We start from the raw sequence: 19,951 nt of genomic DNA on the forward strand, positions 1-19,951 counted from the left end.
TCCCACCCTGCTTTTTAACACAATCCCAGTCATCATAATCATATAATTCAAGGTCCAGATCACCTGTATGATATCTTCATGGTGATCATGAACCCGTCACCAATCCCAACTTGTTTCCCCATCCTCCCACCCTGACAGTGCTCCCATACTTGTTGGAAATTCCGCCATGCTCTTGGAGATCTCCTACGTATATATATTCTTTCCATTTTTATAAGATAAAATGATGCATTTCTCCAAGCAGTTACAGTATATGCACAGTCCTGACGCCATACATTAATGTACATTTCTGGGCCAGAAGAAAGATCTTATGTAAAATCAAATTCGGTCCTGTTCTCAAACCAAGGAAAATTGTTTGAAAACAGTATAATATCGGTTCGCAAAGGCAGTCTTTCCCAGAATTGGGGCAAGATAGTTCAAAACACTCACCCAAAAAGATTTTGTAAGAGCACAGGACCAAAACATATGTACCTGGTTGGCTGGCGAAACGCTACATTTCGGACACTCTGCTGTATTTGTTATTTGAGCCAGGTACACCCAATGTGGAGAGATATATGGTTGTAGTAAGAATTTATATTTTTGCTCCTGTAGGCCTGGCGATTGGGTAAATTTTTTAATATTCTTCATCAACAGTCTCAGGCCATCTCCTGTGACTTGCTCCTCCTTCCACAAGTCTACATTCCAGACCATGGCCAGAGATTCATAATCCCATGTAGAAGCTAAACTTCTCAAGTTGATTTGGTAAAATGACACTAGTTAAAAGTAAAGTTTTGACAAGCAAATCCATCGCATCTTCATTCAAAATAACTGCATCCAGTGTAGTAAGATAACGTTTAACTTGCAAATACGCAAGCCATTCAGACTGCAGAATTCGCCCCTCCTCCTTGAGTACCACAAGACTTTATTGTCCCATTCTCCATCACCAAATTGCGTACAAATTTCAGTCTATGAGCAGACTAACGTTTCAAGTATAACTTTGTATCATCTGAATCCAAGTCTCTTATTACCCCACAAAGGAGCAACATCATTGACCAAGGAGGAATATTTAATTGTTTACAGAGCCAACACCAACCCTGCCTCATTGATTTCAAAATAGGATGAGCTTTAAATGTCAATACTTGAGTAGGGTGTTTAGTATGGAGATAATACAGCAGATGTGTCGGTACAATAAGTTGTTCCAATATAAGCGGGGTAAAATATGTTGTCTCATGAGTCCAGTCCACTAAATGCCACATAATGCAGACCACATTATATCTGTGCAAATCAGGTAAGGCCAATCCACCACAGCCAAAAGGTAAAGAAAGCTGCTGCAAAGAAACCCTAGGCTTTTTGTTATTCCACAGAAATGTATGCAACTGTTTCTGAAAGAGTTCTATATCACGACTGGTAAGGTACATATGAAATGTCTGTTATACATACAACCATTTTGGGAATAATACTTTCTTATATAAAGCTATAGGATCTTGAAGGGACAATGGCAAAGATTTCCACAATGTCATAACATCCAAAGATTTTTTAAGTAATACAGTATAATTCTCCACATATTATGTCAGCCACCTTTCGTGCTAAATAGATTCCCAAATACTTTAATTTGATTTGTACCTTCTGCAAGGGAAATGTATCTTACCTCATCATATTGATAGTCCCCCACTGCCATGGCATCAGTGGGTGGCTAGCAATATGATAAGAGTAAAACCGGAGACCCTCCCATGACATTGCACCAAATGCAGTAATTGAAGCAGGGATCTCTTGGGATGAGTGAGCACAAACAGCATATCCTCGGCAAATGCCATACACTTTTCTTCTTCCCCACCTATTTGCAATCCCCTCACCTCAAGGTCAGCCCTCAATGCAATCAATAGGGGCTCTAATGCTAAACAAACAATAATGGCGACAAGGGGTACCCCTGCCGGGTACCCCGTGCCAATAAAAAATATTCAGAGAGCCCATCATTCAGCAAAACAGCTGAGACAGGGTTCGTATACAAGATTTTTTATCATGTTCAGAAAAGGACCTCCTAACCCATACTTCTCCAATTAAAGAAACAGGTAATCCCAATAAACACAATCAAAGGCCTTTTGTGCGTCTAAACTGACAAAAAGCGCTGGGATGCCCCTGATGATATTGAGAACATATCCTGAAAATAATGGAACCCTCCATTCAGGACAGGAATACTAGAAAGTAAATGTTAGTATGGAAAATATGGATAAAGCAAATGTGCTAAACAGTTACTTCTCTTCAGTATTCACGGAGGAAAATCCTGGTGAAGCACTGCGGTTGGCTGCCGAGGAAATATCTGGGAATGGAGTGGATACTGTGCCGTTTACAGAAGAGTTTATAAACAGCTGGAGAATCTGAAGGTGAACAAAGCTATGGGGCCGGATGGGATACATCCCAGGATACTGAGGGAGCTCAGGTAGGTCCTGGCGGGACCTCTTAAAGATTTATTTAATAGATCTTTAGAGATGGGAGAGGTTCTGCAAGATTGGAGACGAGCGGATGTGGTCCCTCTTCACAAAAGTGGAGTCAGGGCAGAAGTGGGAAACTACAGACCGGTAAGTCTCACGTCGGTGGTTGGAAAAATAATGGAGTCACTGCTGAAAGAAAAGAGAGTTAACTTTCTAGAAGTGAACAGGTTACAGGACCCGAGGCAACATGGCTTTACCAAAGGAAAATCCTGCCAAACAAATCTCATTGACTTCTTTGACTGGGTGACCAAAGAAATGGATGAAGGACGTACACTAGATGTAATCTGCTTGGATTTCAACAAAGCCTTTGATACGACCCCCCACAGAAGACTCGTGAATAAGCTGAAAGGGCTGAACTTAGGACCAAAAGTGGTGAATTGGATAGGAAACCGGTTGACTGACAGGTGGCAGAAGGTGGTGGTAAGTGGAATCTGCTTGGAGGAAAGGAAAGTGAGCAGTAGAGTTCCTCAGGGGTTGGTGCAGGGGCCAATTCTGTTTAATATATTTGTGGGAGATATTGCTGAAGGGTTGGAAGGAAAGGTTTGTCTTTTTCTAGATGACATGAAGATAGCCAGTAGAGTGGATGCCCTGGAGAGATTTGAAACAATGAGAAGGGATCTCCAAAAGTTAGAAGAATGGTTGAGGGTCTGGCAATTAAAATTTAACCATAAACTTCATATAGAAACCATTAGTGTCGAGATAAAACAGATAAAAAATTCAAAAACCAAGGAAAAATAAATATCTATAGAAATTATATGATTGTGCTCAGGTTTTTTTTGGTGTATTACATAGACCTGGAGTCTCGAAATGTGTAACATCACCATGCCACCATCATCGCACACCCTGCCTCCACTACCTTAATGTTTAAGTACCAGATATCAGTCTTTAAACAAAAATGGAAAACTAGTTAACTTGAGTGGAGAAGGTAGGGCAGTATCCTTTCAGACGTCCACATTGATGTCTTCAAGACAAAAAATGTTCGAATCCAATCCAGGTCAATGTAGTGCTTTTAAATTTCAAAATCACCCCCTATATCCATGACTTGCAGTGACTCCTATAATGATATACAATGTTCATTGTTCCCTACATGGGCCATGTTTCGCCAGAAAATTGGCGTCCTCAGGGGAACTTATCTAAAACCAGCAAAGCAAAAAACAAATTAACAAAAAAAATTCAAAAAATAAATTAATAAAAACCCAGTAAAGCCAAAAAACAGTCGAGACTCATTCAATTTAAAGTATGATCTATTATAATATAATACAGTTAAACAGTTTAAGCTTTCCAATTGTTCTACTTAGAAATCGGCAGAACATAGGCAGGAACTGACTCCCATTAGGGTTGAAACCTACAAAGAACTCCCACACATGCACAGTACCTTTATAGGCTGGCAGCTGACATCCAAGTGCAGGAAATTTTTAGAGTAGAGATTGCCATTCTATTTCCCTATTGAGGCCACTAGTGGCCACTGTATCCCATCTAAAGATGAATTCTTGTTCCCTTTTTAGTAGAATAGGAGATACATCGCCTCCGTGGGGTAAAATAATCTGGATGAGCACAACAAATTTCAAATCCTGATCTGTATGTTGAACTTGTATCCAGTGGTCCACAAGTGGTGCTTCATGTTTTTGATTCCTCAGATTACTTAGATGTTCCCTATTTGTTTAACACGTCTGTTAGTGTGCCCAATGTACCACTTAGCACATGGGCAAATGATCCCATAAATGACTTGGGAAGTATTACAGTCCGTGGAACTTTTAAGATGAAAAGGTTTACCAGTTTTTGGATTAGTGACCATAGTGGTGTGCCATGCATACTGGCAATGCACACAACGACCACAGCTATTGTGACCCTTTTCTTCAGATGTAGACATATTGTGAGAAGTAAGGCTAGCAGATGAAAAACTTTCACCCAGGTTCCGATCCCTGGTAAAAGCAAATAGGGGTAGTTGGTCAAAACCATGAATCGAGAGTAGCGGCCAGTGTTTGCTGATTATATTCCTAATAGTCCTCGTTTGACGGGAATGTGGCAACACACAAGTCAATCTATCAACTTTGTCTGCCACAGTCTGAGATGGATTAATTAGCCATTGGCGGTTAACATTCAAGGCCCCCTTGATAAATCTTGTTTGGATAGGCATGAGATTAAATCTATTGTTCAGATCTGTGGCTGATGCTCTGAAACTTTCTTGAGTAGCAGATAATTTTTTTAGCTGTAAAAATTGACCCATAGGAATTCCATCTTTGGCTGCCTTAGGATGAAAACTGTGGTAGTGAAGCAACGTGTTTGAGTTTGTAGGTTTACGAAATACCCTCGTGTTAAATCTTCCATCTTCTAAGTTGATGTTAATATCTAAATAATTAATAGTTTGACCCCCCGTCAAGGACTCAAACTTGATGTATTCATCAACAGAATTTAAATATTGAAAAAACTGTTGAAGCAAGACTTCGCTGCCACTCCATATGAAAATAACATCGTCAATAAAGCGTTTCCATAGAATGACGTGCGATATAAATGTAGATGAATAGAGAAATCTCTCCTCAAAGGCTGCCATATACAAGCAAGTGATGGTTGGAGCAACTGTTGCACCCATCGCGATGCCATGAATTTGTAAATATAGCTTGTTTTCAAATTGAAAGAAATTTTTCCGTATTATGACTTCTGTCAAAAAAAAAAAATCACTTTTTCCAAAGAAATGTCTAATTGCTGGAGATGGGAGCTTACTAGACTGCAGGCTTCGTTATGCGGGATGCTGGTATATAAAGAGATTACATCTAAAGATACTAGTTGAACAGAGGTGTCTAGCATTTCCATGTCTTGTAGGATCTGTATAAGATGTGCTGAATCCCGAAGATGGGATGGGGTTTGAATAACCCTATGTTTTAAGTAATAGTCCAGATACTGTGAAAGAGGCTCATTCAGAGACCCACTACCTGATACTATGGGCCGACCCGGAGGGTGCTCCAAGGTTTTGTGAATTTTAGGTTAAAAATATATTTGTGGTGTACGAAGATACCGCTTAAACAAATACTGGTATTCTTTATGAGTTATGACTCCGGTCTGAGCTACCATAAGTAGAATGTTATTAACATCTTGTTGAAATTCTGACCCCGGGGTCTTGATCCAGTAGTTGATAAACCTTATTATCAGACAATTGACAGTTCGCTTCAATGCGGTAGTCTTCTTTTTTCTGAACAACCACCCCTCCCCCTTTATCAGCTTGCAGTATAATAATACTTTCATCTGATTTCAAACTATGTATGGCTTCCCTCTGAGATCTAGTCAAATTAGGAGGCACATATTCTAAATGTTCCATTTTATCCAGGTCCCTCAAGACTAAAAGTTGGAAAGCTTCCAACATAGCGTCAGGAAGTCCCGGTGGCATCCATATGGAAGGCAGGCGATGAGATGACATAAAAAGTCTGGGATTCTTCTTCTGCGCTGCTATGTACTTGTTGTTTGAAATGAAGTTTCAGTTTCAATTTACGAAAAAAATCTGTACAAAAAATTGCGATTTGCAAAAGCATCATACCATTTGGAAGGTACAAAGGACAAACCAAGTTGTAGGACCTCCGATTGCTGTGACGTCAAAAGTTTGGTAGATAGGTTGTATACTATTCTTTTAAACCCAGTTGTTGTCGCCGGCTTCTGCTTGTTTTTGATTGAGCTTGTTGCATGGTTGGTTGACTAGCGAGATCTGTGGTTGGTAACAAAGATTCAGAAGATGTTCCAGCTGCTGATGAAGAAGATGCTACCATATTGGTATTGGAGGAATCAGATGTCATCATTCCTATTTCAGGTGACTCGTTACCCTAGGAGTGACTTGAAGTATTTGCAAATCCGACTTTCTTCATTCTACGTTATCTTTTCTATATTTTGTTCACATCCATCCAAGATTTATTTAATAGATCTTTAGAGATGGGAGAGGTTCTGCAAGATTGGAGATGAGCGGATGTGGTCCTTCTTCACAACAGTGGAGACAGGGAAGAAGTGAGAAACTACAGACCGGTAAGTCTCACGTCGGTGGTAGGAAAAATAATGGAGTCGCTGTTGAAAGGATAGTTAACTTTCTAGAAGCCAACGGGTTACAGGACCCGAGGCAACATGTCTTTACCAAAGGAAAATCCTGCCAAACGAATCTCTGACTTGCAGATGTAAGCAGAATATAACTTTGCCAATGATTTTGCATAGTTTGTATCCTGTGATTTATGATTTAAACTTGTTGACCTGTGAGCCATGACTTAATACTTTTTGCCAATAAAACAGAGCAGACAACTGGAAGGATTTGAGACAGTCCCATATAAATTCATTGATTAAGTGAGACGTGCAGCTCTCTCTGCAAAGACCTTTGCTATATACATATATATCTATCAGTGGTGCCCTATTGTTGTCATTGGATATTATGTACATTCTGATTTCAGCAATGTTTTTTTTTCTTTCTTATGAAAAAGCAATAACATGTATTGCAACAACAAAGAGACCTCAGTGCATGTGACCCTGCCTATGTATGGTGCGTGCACATGAGTGGTGCTGTGATCCTAGGGGAGGCAATGCTTCACACTTACTTTTCTAGGCTTATTCTTATAGATCTCCGTGTCCTTATGGAGACATTGTATGGGGCAGGTGGTGATGGGTGTTTCATTATTTGTCGGCACAGGAGGGACCGGTAGCTCTGTCCTCTCCACAGAGAAATTTGGTTCCCTTCTCAGAGACATAGTTTGGGCACTCTGCTGAATGTCCCTCCTTGTGCAGAGATATATATGCACGTGGAGGGAATGTCCTGCCATTGCTGTGGACGCTTTTTTGATGCAGGGACCAGTACTGCCGTTGCATGTTTTTTGTAGTGTATTTTCAATTGGAGGAAACATTTATCTCCTAACCTCTAGGAAGTTTTTATTATGTTGTCTTTCTAAACTTTTTTTTGTGTATTTTCAAATACCAGAAAACATTATGGACTTCAGTTTTTAAACGTTTTCTGGTAAGCGTTTATTTCGCCATTTGAACGTCATATTGAAAATGCCCCTTTACCTGTCTGTCTTGTCTGTCTGTCTGTCGTTTTATTAACCCTTACTTACCTGTATTGGAAGAATACTCAGTAAGTGAAGCTCAGTACTCTTATTTTCTGTTACATAAAAACCAATCTCTATGATTAGAAATAGGTTGACTTTGAAATTACAGGTAGCAAATTCTGACAACATTTTGCTGATAGTGTAAGGGAAAACATGTAAAAGATTACAAGTCTTTCAGGCTAAAAGATAATGTTTGACTTGCCACTGGACTAAGACATGTTCAAAATTAGCCTGTTCTGAGTCCTTGTGCTATGTGTATTCTACAGTCATATTGTATGTATAATTTTAAACATAGTTGCTCTCCATTACAGGTCCAAAGCAATGGAGATCACTTTCTCATCAGGTGAGCAAATTCTTTGTATGCTTATCAAGGTTATTCTGCTTTCAAATAGTACAAAGTGTTAACAGAAAAGTTGCTGGTGTTATGTTTGTTGTGGTTGAGCCAAAACAAGGATAGCCAACCACAAGATTAATTATGGTAGAATAAGAATGATCAGTCAAGCTGGGGTTAATATGCACAAAGCAGTTTCAAGGATCAGATGAACAGATTCATAGTTGCAGTGAGGCGGAAAAAGGAGCCAGATCCAGGAGATTGGTCTAAATGTAAGAAAGGAAAGACTAGCATAGAGATGGGCACAAACAAAAGAATGAAGTGGATAGACACAGATGCTTGTAAACAAGAATAGAGCTTAGGTGCTAGCTCTGTGGGTGCTTGAGCACCCCCAATATTGAGCAAACTCCATTACTCTGATCAGGGAGCATTCACTTGTGTTGAGTTTAGCACCCACAATCTTTTTGAAAAGTTGGCTCCTATGGAACAGAGGACTAGGCCATTCTGCACTGTTGAGCTGGGAAGGAAAAAAATGTAAATAATACATCTAAAGGCAGATTCCTGAGGGCTAGTCAGTGTCTTACAAAGGCAGAATTGCCTTGGCCAAGTTTAATAATAAGTTGAAGTTGCAAGTTTAGAAGTGTTCAAAATAGGCTTGACAGGGTAAGAGCAGTAGGCTACACAGGGGTTCTTGAACTTTAACCCACTATGACCTCATTTTAAGAACCAAAAATTCATGTGACCCTATTTGGAAAACAAAATATCAGGCCTCTCTTCCTGTTCTCTCCTCTCATCAACTTCCTCCTACCCCTAATAATTTGAAATCAGGAGACAGCAGCAGCAATCAAACAAGGTTTGTGAGTCAATGTGCGCTCACAGGCACTAGTGTTCTGCCTGGGTCCCTGATTAGGCTTCCATTATGTTGTGAACTATTATAATTTTTTTTATAAATAAATAATAAATACATAAATCTGTAAATGTTCACTGGTTCACCTGGCCACTACTGAGTGCCACTACAGGGCACAACCCCATTTCTACCACCCAATCCACTGATGATGTGACCCACATTTACAGTTCTTCCTGACTCACAGTTTGGGAACCACTAGGTGGTAGACCTGGTACAAGCCCAAGGTTTCCTGACAGTATTGAACTTACCTAATAGATCTGTGATTAGCTTACAAAGTTATAGTCTGTTTATCATCTTAAGGTCTGGTTAGTGCAGTAAAAATGTATCACCTCCAAGTTTTATGATAACCTTTATTTTTGTGTGAACTAAAATAGTAGCCATATCACTTCATTAGTTATTTAAGAAATAAATCATATCTTAAATATAAGAATCCTGCCTTAATAATGGAGCAAATATGTAGTCTATGTAATTGTATCTATCTATATATATCTACATATATGTATATATATCTATCTATATATATATATATATATATATATCTATATATATATATATATATAGATATATATATATACACACCAATGTGTGTAGTGAGTAAAGTTAAGGTAAGGTTAAAGCATTTGATATACTGCCTTTCTGAGGTACAACCAAAGCATTTTACATATTATATAAAGGTAGTTTAGAACTTTTTTAACATTTAGTCTTTTATTATAAACAACAATTTACAAAAAATAAAACAAGAGCTTAGAACAAAAGAGCCATAGAGTCCCCCCCCCCCCCCCACCCATCCCCTGTAAATAGAACTTTAATGACGTTAATGCACTCAGAAAGCAGATTATTGCTGCTGCTTGTCAATTAAAAACATACATTTTGTCATTATTTCTTCCTCGTATTAATGTGCATTACATTATTTGTACATATGTGTGTGAATACATAATCAGTTGTGACTAAAATACATTTTAACATCCAAAAGAGGAGCAGTGTAAAGAAGAGCACAAGTTCAGAAGTATCTGGGTTTAAAAAAATCTTTGACAAGTTCTTGGAGGAAAAGTCCATAGGCTATTATTGAGATGGACATGGGGAAAGCCACTGTTTGTCCCTCGGATCAGTAGTATGAATCTTGCCATTATTTGAGTTTCTACTAGGTACTTGTGACCTGGATAGGCCACTGTTGGAAACAGGATACTGGGCTAGATAGATGGTCTGATCCAGTATGGCTATTCTTACGTTGTTATGTTCTAATAGAGAAACTTTTCAACAGAAGGAAGCTATTCCATGTTTGAGCTTTCTTAGGTCTTTTGGACATTGTAAAGCGCTAGAGCAGGGGTTCTCAACCTAGTCCTAGGGACACACCCAGCCAGTTAGGTTTTCAGGATACCCAACTTGAATATGCATGATATAAATTTGCATGCACTGCTTCCATTGTATGCAAAACCATAGTGAATATGCATGATATAGATATCTTGAAAACCAGATTAGCTTGGTGTTTCCCAAGGACTGGGTTAAGAACCCCTGCGCTAGAGTGAGCTAAAATTGAGGATGTTTACATGTTAGGAACTCGGCAGATGCATCTTGTAAATAGAGAAGAGAAAGTAAAAGGATTGGAGGAATCAAGGGAAGAAAAGTTGGGAGAGAATATGGAATTGAAGGAGAGACAATCATAAAATTGAATCAGGATAGGAAAAGCATATAAATGAAAGTGAAGAAATAAAATGATTGAGAGGAAGAAGAGAGACTTCAAGGGAGTAATTCCATCAAATACGTAAGTGTACACATTTACACACTAGTTAACACACGTAAATGTGTAGAATACTAGCATATATTCAGTTACATGCCAAAATGCACTTAATTGCATTTCTGTAAATACATGGATATCTTGCTTGCCAAAAAATAGCTTTTATTTCAGACCTTTTATCCTGCTTTCTGAAGGGAAGAAGACTAATGAGATCACCAGGTGTGTTTGTGGCTGTGTCTTCCCCTCCCCCCCCCCCCCCCCCCCCCCAAACCCCTTTCATGTCATATCCTATCTACACCAGATTTTTCAGGATCTGTTAAAGGGTCCAAGGGGTCTTGACAAAGTTGTTTGCTTTTTCAAATTCAGATATATGTCCAAACATGTGTTTGTGCATGCTCCGGAAAGTGAGCTCCATGAATTCTATGTGGAACTTCTTGTTAATCTGCAGAGATGCCAAGACAAGTTACGCTGTTCCAGGCTGAAGACTTTTTGGCCAGTCCTGGTTTTGAACTTGCATCCCAAATGAATATGGGATTTCTAGTGCCTGATTCCATTCATTGAAATCAGTGCTGCAAGTCCCGTAAAATACCATAATAAGGAAGTCAGAAATCCAGGACTGTCCCAAAATCTCTTGCCTGGAACTGGGTAACTTGGCATATCTAAATCTTTTTGTAAAAACTGTGAAGCTATCTGGCTTAGGGAGTTCTTTTTTTGAAACGTGGCACCTTGTCTTTTCATCAGAACACTGAGTTCCTCCATATGGTTGTTGCTGGCTGGGAGTTGTCTTATCTGTCCGTAATAATTTATAATATTTATGGTATTTTATTTTTAAAAGTAAGTGTGTGTTAAACTAAGAACTAATAAATTATCTCATTTAACTATTCTTGGATGACAGCTCCTTTTATTACTTCCAGCATTTGCTAACACTGTTAACGCATGTTACTTAACACAGAGCTAAATATGCAATGGCCCAGCAGTAAACTACATACATTAACTGTATTAGCACTTGTTAACAAATAGTAAATGACCCCCGTACTGATTTAATATCTGCTTTAATAGGAATTCACTCAGATTCTTTTGGAAACGCCTCCGGTTTGGAAAGGATCATCAAAACTTTTTCGTAACCTTAAAGACAAAGGTAAGGGTTAATATATGCTTCATCTTCATTTATGTATAATGCTGCTTTTGATTTTAACTTAACAGGAACATTTTAATGAATTTCACATCTGAAGAATTATTATGTTACATTGTAAACTGATTATCATCAGTCTCTTTTAGCTTAGAAAAATAATTAAATTGCTGACTCATAGTTTTTTATTACTTTTTCTTAGGCACATGGGTTAGTTTTGATTATGATTATAGCTGCACTATGTTACTAGGTTTTTCATATCCATATAATCTAAAAATGGAACAGTTCTTTTGAAATCTCTTGTATTAATGTTTACATGTTTTAAGTTTCATTTTGTTCTCATAACAGAATTATCTATGTAAAACAAATTAGAATACCTGCTATTATAGGATACAGAATGTTTATTTCTCCAGGGACAAGTAGGCCTATTTAGTCTCACAACTGGGTGACACCAACTGCGTCACTCTGTCCAGGACTTATGACAAGCATAAGTTGAGCTTTGTGGCGCGCGAGACATGGTACACCACGCATGTGCAAGTCCCTGCCTGCGAGAATGCGGTGATCTCGGTTCTTTTTCTACTGCAGTGAGGAGAGGGTGTGTTTTTTTTGGGGGGTGGGGGTTAACCGTCTTCTCACATCACTCAGTCCAAACAGCTTCTTTTTTTTGCCTTTTTCAGCCTTTATTATGTTCCCATTTGTGGAATTCCCTCTGATTTTGTTCCTTATTCTCTTAGTTTCTTTTTTCCCCGGTTTTAAGTTTCCTTGTTCCGTCGTCACTTAACTGTTTTTAGACCTTGACTTGGCCAGGTTCTTCCTCTTTATTTTTCTGGTGCTTTTCCCCTTTTTCAGGCACCATTGCTTCATTTAATTTAGCGCTGAGGAAGTTTTTCTGTCCATGTCCTCGAAGGTTCACAGTGGCTTCAAGCGCAGTACCCAGTGCAGTTGGACAATCTCTGGGAAAGACACCCATTTTTGGTGTTTTCAATGTCTTGGGCCTGGCTAACTGTGTTCTCTGTCTTCGTATGAAGAACAGAACCCAGGTTTCCAGAGAGGCTCAACATGAGAGGATTTTTGGAGTTGATTCCAGTTCCTCGACGTCGGCATCGAGGTCATCAGCATTGATGTTGAGCATCGCACTAGCATCGGGAGCATCAGTAAGCGTGGCTGTGGCTACACCCTTAGACACTGGGAACAGTGATGCGTCGAGTGGGTCTTCAGCTGCCTCGAGGCCTCCTGCTGTGCAGAGCCCCTGGGACCTTCCACATTCGGACTCAATCACGAGGCAACATGAGAATGCTACATCTTCCTCATTGGCACTGAGGAGCCTCGATGACTAGCTTTGGGCTAAGGCCAAGAAGCATCGTAATTGGTTGCCCTCGACGCATGGTGCCGGGAGCATCGACATCGGGAGCGCAGTTAATGGCTGCTGGATATCACCACTAGCTGGGAGTAGTGAGCCATCGAGTGGGTCTCCACCGGTCTCGCCAGTGGTCGGTCCCAACCCCGAGGAGGCGTGTGGATTCCACATCCTCCTCGTCGGTACCGAGGAGTACCGGTGACGTGCTTTGAGCGAAGGCGAAGAAGCATCGGCACTGGTCTCCTTCAAGACACGGTACCGGGAGCTCTGAGGCATCAAAGGATTCGGCACCCAGAAAGCGTCGACGCCAGGAGGAGCGCTCACCCTCCATACAAGAGGTGTTGGTGCGTCGATCTTCGGATAGCCCGGTACCGCCTCCCAGGCCTCCACAGATTCTGACATCGACTTCTGTACCGGCCCCACAGCCTTCCTCGACAGTGACTCTGGAGGATAGCATCCGAGCCATTCTTCCAGGCCTTCTGGAAGGGATGCTGCATCAGTCTGCCTCGGTACCGGGGGTGCTTGCGCCCGCGGTACCGTCGATGGAAGCGGCAGCTGGCTCTGTGCCTGTGGTGCGGTCCCTGATGCCGGTACCGCTTGCGGTATCGGCCTAGGCTGCCACCCAGGTCAACTCCCCATCGACATCATTGGAGGGAGCTTCATCGCTGCTGGCATGGGAGTCGACTTCTCGGCATCACCATCGGGGACATGATTCCTCGGCATCGAGACGGGCCTGGTTTCAGACTGCAGTTCAAGAACTCTTGTCTGATACTGAGTAGGATGCCTCCTGGGATGAAGGGGAAGATCCTAGATATTTCTCTTCCGAGGAGTCTTGTGGTCTTCCTTCTGATCCCATTCCTTCACCTGAGAGGAAGCTTTCTCTGCCGGAGAGTCTCTCCTTCTCGTCATTTGTCTGTGAGCATTCCCTTCCCTGTGGTAACTGAGGATGAGCCCAGGACTCAGATGCTCGAGGTCCTTGACTATCCTTCACCACCTAAGGAGTCATCCACTGTCCCTCTACATAATGTCCTTAAGGAGACATTGCTGAGGAACTGGATGAAACCGTTAACTAATCCCACCATTCCCAAGAAAGCAGAGTCCCAGTATCGAATCCACGGAGAACCTGAGTTGATGAAGTAGCAGTTACCTCACGACTCTATGGTTGTGGATTCCGCTCTCAAGAGAGCCAGGAGTACTAGAGATGTCGCCTTGGCGCCCCTGAGGAGAGAAGCTAGGACTCTGGACTCTTTAGGGAGGAAGGCCTATCAGTCCTCTATGCTCGTGTCCAAAATTCAGTCTTACTAGCTGTACACGAGCATCCACATGCAGAACAATGTAAAGCAACTGGCGGACTTGGTGGACAAGCTCCCTCCGGAGCACGCCAGGCCTTTTCAGGAGGTGGTCAGGCAGCTGAAGGCGTGTCGTAAATTCCTGTGCAGGGGTGCTTATGGCACTTTTGATGTTGCATCCAGGTCCACTGCTCAAGGTATAGTGATGCGCAGACTCTCATGGCTATGTGCCTCTGACCTGGACAATCGGACCCAGCAGTGGCTTGCGGATGTCCCTTGCCGGGGGGATAATATTTTTGGCAAGAAGGTCGAGCAGGTGGTAGAGCAGCTCCATCAGTGGGAAACCGCCCTCGACAAACTCTCCCACCGGGCGCCTTCAGCATCTACCTCTTTCAGGGGAAGGAGGAATACTCCTATGCTTACAATAAGCGTAGGTTCAGTCCACCTTCCCGACAGCCTTCCCAGGCTCAGCCCCAGCACGCTCGTTCACGTCAACAGCGTGCGCCCAGATAGGCCCCTGCAGCTCCCCAGCAAAAGCAAGGGACGGGCTTTTGACTGGCTCTAGCTGAGCATAGCCGCCATAAAAGTACCTATGCCGGACGATCTGCCGGTCGGGGGGAGGTTAAAATTTTTCACCAAAGGTGGTCTCTCATAACCTCCGAGCGGTGGGTTCTTCAAATAGTCCGGTTAGGGTACTCCCTCAATTTGATCTCCAGACCTCCAAATTGTCCATCGGGAGCTCAGTCCTTCAGCTTCCAGCACAGGCAGGTACTTGCAGAGGAACTCTCTGCCCTTCTCAGCGCCAATGTGGTCGAGCCCGTTTCACCAGGGCAAGAAGGGCTGGGATTCTATTCCAGGTACTTCCTTGTGCAAAAGAAAACAGGGGGGGATGAGTCCCATCCTAGACCTAAGGGCCCTGAACAAATATCTGGTCCGAGAAAACTTCAGGATGGTTTCCCTGGGCACCCTTCTGCCCATGATTTCAAAAAACGATTGGCTATGCTCTCTGGACTTAAAGGATGCTTACACTCAAATTCCGATACTTCCAGCTCACAGGAAGTATCTTCGATTCCGTCTGGGAACACAGCACTTCCAGTATTGTGTGCTGCCCTTTGGTCTCGCGTCTGCGCCCAGGGTTTTTACAAAATGCCTGGCAGTAGTTGCAGCGTCGCTATGCAGACTGGGAGTACATGTGTTCCCTTATCTCGACGATTGGCTGGTAAAGAACACCTCAGAGGCAGGAGCTCTAGAGTCCATTCAGATAACTATTCGACTCTTGGAGCTACTCGGGTTTGTCATCAATTACCCAAAGTCCCACCTTCTTCCAGTTCAACAACTAGAATTCATAGGAGCTCTGCTGAGCTCTCAGACAGCTCGGGCCTATCTTCCCGAGATGAGGGCAAACAACCTTCTGTCTCTCGTTTCCATGGCCAGAGCGTCTCAGCAGATCACAGCTCGGCAGATGTTGAGACTGCTAGGTCATATGACCTCCACAGTTCATGTGATGCCCATGGCACGCCTTCACATGAGATCTGCTCAATGGACCCTAGCTTACCAGTGGTATCAAGCTGCGGGGAATCTAGAGGATGTGATCTAGCTGTCCACCGAGTTTCACAATTCCCTTCAGTGGTGGACAATTCGATCCAATTTGACCTTGGGATGTCCTTTCCAAATTCCTCAGCCTCAAAAAGTGCTGACCACGGATGCATCTCTCCTGGGGTGGGGAGTGCATGTAGATGGGTGCCACACTCAGGGAGCTTGGTCCCTCCAAGAATCAGGTCTTCAGATGAATCTCCTAGAGTTGCGAGCGATCTGGAGCGCTCTAAAGGCTTTCAGAGATCGACTGTCCAATCAAATTATTCAAATTCAGACAGACAACCAGGTTGCCATGTACTACATCAACAAGCAGGGGGGCACCGGATCTCGCCCCCTGTGTCGGGAAGCCGTCCAGATGTGGCTTTGGGCTCGCCGTCACGGCATGTTTCTCCAAGCCACGTATCTGGCAGGCGTAAACAACAGTCTGGCCGACAGGTTGAGCAGGATTATGCAACCTCACGAGTGGTCGCTCAACTCGGGCGTGGTACGCAAGCTCTTCCGGGAGTGGGGCACCCCCTCAGTCGATCTTTTTGCCACTCAGATCAATCACAAGGTCCCTCAGTTCTGTTCCAGACTTAACATAGTAACATAGTTAAGTCTGGAACAGAACTGAGGGACCTTGTGATTGATCTGAGTGGCAAAAGATCGACTGAGGGGGTGCCCCACTCCCAGAAGAGCTTGCGTACCACGCCCGAGTTGAGCAACAGACTAGCGTCAGATGCCTTTCTCCTTCATTGGGGGAAGGGTCTTCTGTATGCATATCCTCCCATACCTCTAGTGGGGAAGACTTTGCTGAAACTCAAGCAAGACCGCGGAACCATGATTCTGATTGCGCCCTTTTGGTCGCGTCAGATTTGGTTCCCTATTCTTCTGGAGTTGTCCTCCAAAGAACCGTGAAGATTGGAGTGTTTTCCAACCCTCATCACTCAGAACGAGGGGGCGCTTCTGCATCCCAACCTCCAGTCTCTGGCTCTCACAGCCTGGATGTTGAGAGCGTAGACTTAGCCTCCTTAGGTCTTTCTGAGGGTGTCTCCCGAGTCTTGCTTGCTTCCAGGAAAAATTCCATGAAGAGGTGTTTTAAATGGAGGAGGTTTGCTGTCTGATGTGACAGCAAGGCCCTAAATCCTCGCTCTGGTCCTACACAGACCCTGCTTGAATACCTTCTACACTTGTCAGAGTCTGGTCTCAAGATTAACTCCGTAAGAGTTCATCTTAGTGCAATCAGTGCTTTTCATTATTGTGTAGAGGGTAATAAGCCTATCTCTGGACAGCCTTTAGTTGTTCGCTTCATGAGAGGTTTGCTTTTGTCAAAGCCCCCTGTCAAACTCCACCAGTGTTATGGGATCTCAACATCGTCCTTACCCAGCTGATGAAGCCTCCTTTTGAGCCACTGGATTCCTGCCATCTGAAGTACTTGACCTGGAAGGTCATTTTCTTGGTGGCTGTTACTTCAGCTCGTAGAGTCAGTGAGCTTCAAGCCTTGGTAGCCCATGCTCCCTATACTAAATTTCATCATAACATAGTAGTCCTCCGTACGCACCCTAAGTTCTTGCCGAAGGTGGTGTTGGAGTTCCATCTGAACCAGTCAATTGTCTTACCAACATTCTTCCCCCATTCTCATACCCACCCTGCTGAACGTCAGTTGCATACATTGGACTGCAAGAGAGCATTGGACTTCTATGTGGAGCGGACAAGCCCCTTCAGACAGTCCGCCCAAATGTTTGTTTCTTTTGATCCCAACAAAAGGGAAGTTGCTGTCGCGAAACGCACCATTTCCAATTGGCTAGCAGATTGCATTTCCTTCACTTACGCCCAAGCTGGGCTGACTCTTGAGGGTCATGTCACGGCTCATAGTGTTCGAGCCATGGCAGCATCAGTGGACCACTTGAAGTCAGCCACTATAGAAGAGATTTGCAAAGCTGCGATGTGGTCACCAATCAACACATTCACATCTCATTACTGCCTTCAGCAGGATACCCGACGCGACAGTCGGTTTGGACAGTCGGTGCTGCAGAATCTCTTCGGGGTCTAGAATCCAACTCCACCCCCCTAGGCCCATTTTTGTTCTGTTCCAGGCTGCACTCTCAATTAGATGTTTCTTCGTAGGTCAATCTTTGTTATGTCCTCGCCGTTGATAGGCCCAATTGACCATTGTTCATTGTTTTGAGTGAGCCTGGGGGCTAGGGATACCACACATGTGAGAACACGCAGCCTGCTTGTCCACGGAGAAAGCGAAGATACTTACCTATAGCAGGTATTCTCCGAGGGCAGCGGGCTGATTGTTCTCACCAACCCGCCCGCCTCCCCTTTGTTTTTATTCTTTATTTGCTTTTGATATAACTGAGGCGGGAACGGACGCACGCGGGCGGGAAGATGGCCGTGCATGCGCAGTGCGTCCGTCCCGTGCTCTGGAGGCTGTCGCAAAGCTTTGTGGATTTTTACTGGAAAAATCTCCGTTCCTGGGCCGCCGTGGACGCCGACCCACATGTGAGAACAATCAGGTGTGGTGATCAGGATTCTATGGAACTTTGGAAGGCTAAGTGCTTTGAAAATATGCCTCCTAGTGTCTGGAAAAAATGGGACCTCAACATTTTTACAAGTAACCCAGAAACAAATATATTACTGTTAAAAACATTTTTACTATTATTTACAGGTGTTACTGCACAATGCTGTTTTCCAAATGATGTCTTTCAGGAAGTGACCATTAAGATCTGTTTTAGCAATATGGTGTTTAGTGAAGATAAAATTGTGATTAATTTTTTTTTGTTACATTTGTACCCCACGCTTTCCCACTCATGGCAGGCTCAATGCGGCTTACATGGGGCAATGGAGGGTTAAGTGACTTGCCCAGAATCACAAGGAGCTGCCTGTGCCTGAAGTGGGATTCGAACTCAGTTCCTCAGTTCCCCAGGACCAAAGTCCACCACCCTAACCACTAGGCCACTCCTCACATTTTTGCAACAAAATAAGGCGTATGCTGCAAAGCATTTGCTAAGGGAGGTTGGACTAGTGTATTTTCAAAGACAATACTAAATATTTAAACAATTGCAAAGTATTTTGAAACTATGTAAGGGCAACGTGTACATGTATACCTGAAAGTAAAGGAGGAACTGGACAGACGTGATAGACATTTTGTATACCCGAATAGTATTAATGTACAAGGAACTAGTAAACCATGTGGGTCATTTTGGTCTTTATCTGCTGTCATCTGTTATGATACAACATTTTGCCACTGCTGTGCAGTAGATTTCTACTCTGATGCTGCTCTCCATCAAGGTCCATTGAGCTTGGATGTACTTTGGAAACAGTTTATTTGGTCCCCAGAAAAGATAGTAGCCATTGATAATGTGATATCTTCTATTGTCTAGTTTGTGGGTGAGTATGTGAAGGTGGTGGTGGGGTGGGATTTTAAAAATGTGAATAAAGAAAAAGGGAAAGGGGATTAAGATAAAACTTTATTAGGAAGTTTGACTTCCAAATGGATTCACATTTTACTGAAAGCCATTTGCGTGTTATGCTTGTGTTTGTTAACGTGTTTCCAGGCCCATGTCAGTCAGTGGCGATGTTAGGTCGGCTGCCACCCGGGGCGGATCGCCACTGTGCACCCCCCCCCTTCCTACGCCACTGATGTCAGTTGAACTTTTATTCGACTGTATATTGGCATATGGCAGTAATCGTAAGATGGAGTTCTAAATAAACACTCTGCAATCTTTCTTTCAATGTGTTTCTACTTTTCGAACTGCAGTTAATTTTTATTGTGCATTTGTGTTGCAGCCCCTTGCTTTTGACACGCCAAGGTACTGAAAGCATGTTTCCAAGTGCCTTAGATTAGTTCTAAAACTGTTACAAGACAGTTCAAATAAAAATATTGCTTTATTCATGATAGCTGGTGATTATAGTGATGCTAGGGGGTGCTGTATCTGATCTTTAAAGAGTTCAGCCCACGTATTCAGAATGTTGGATTTAAGATATTTTTTCTGTACTCTGGCCAAATACCTCATCTGGGCTTGAAAACTACTAATCCCGGTGTTGAATTTCAAACTAAAGCAAGTTTCCACAATGTAGTAAAAAGGATC

The 19,951-nt window shown here is 42.8% G+C and overlaps 1 protein-coding gene across 7 annotated transcripts in view; it reads left to right on the top strand.

The window, feature by feature from the left end:
* The window catches only part of MICU3 (mitochondrial calcium uptake family member 3), a 195,686-nt gene that overhangs the window by 48,401 nt on the left and 127,334 nt on the right, over positions 1–19,951 (top strand). For all 7 annotated transcript variants that reach the window (XR_003940729.1, XM_030191433.1, XM_030191434.1 and 4 more), the window contains exons 3-4: positions 7,843–7,874; positions 11,564–11,642. Coding sequence is in view for 6 of the 7 variants with exons in the window: in XM_030191433.1 (XP_030047293.1) it covers positions 7,843–7,874; positions 11,564–11,642 (111 nt within the window). In the remaining variant the exon portion in view is untranslated. The remainder of the gene's footprint in view (positions 1–7,842; positions 7,875–11,563; positions 11,643–19,951) is intronic.

This window comes from Microcaecilia unicolor, chromosome 2 (assembly GCF_901765095.1).
Source record: "Microcaecilia unicolor chromosome 2, aMicUni1.1, whole genome shotgun sequence".
Taxonomy (NCBI): Eukaryota; Metazoa; Chordata; class Amphibia; order Gymnophiona; family Siphonopidae; genus Microcaecilia; species Microcaecilia unicolor.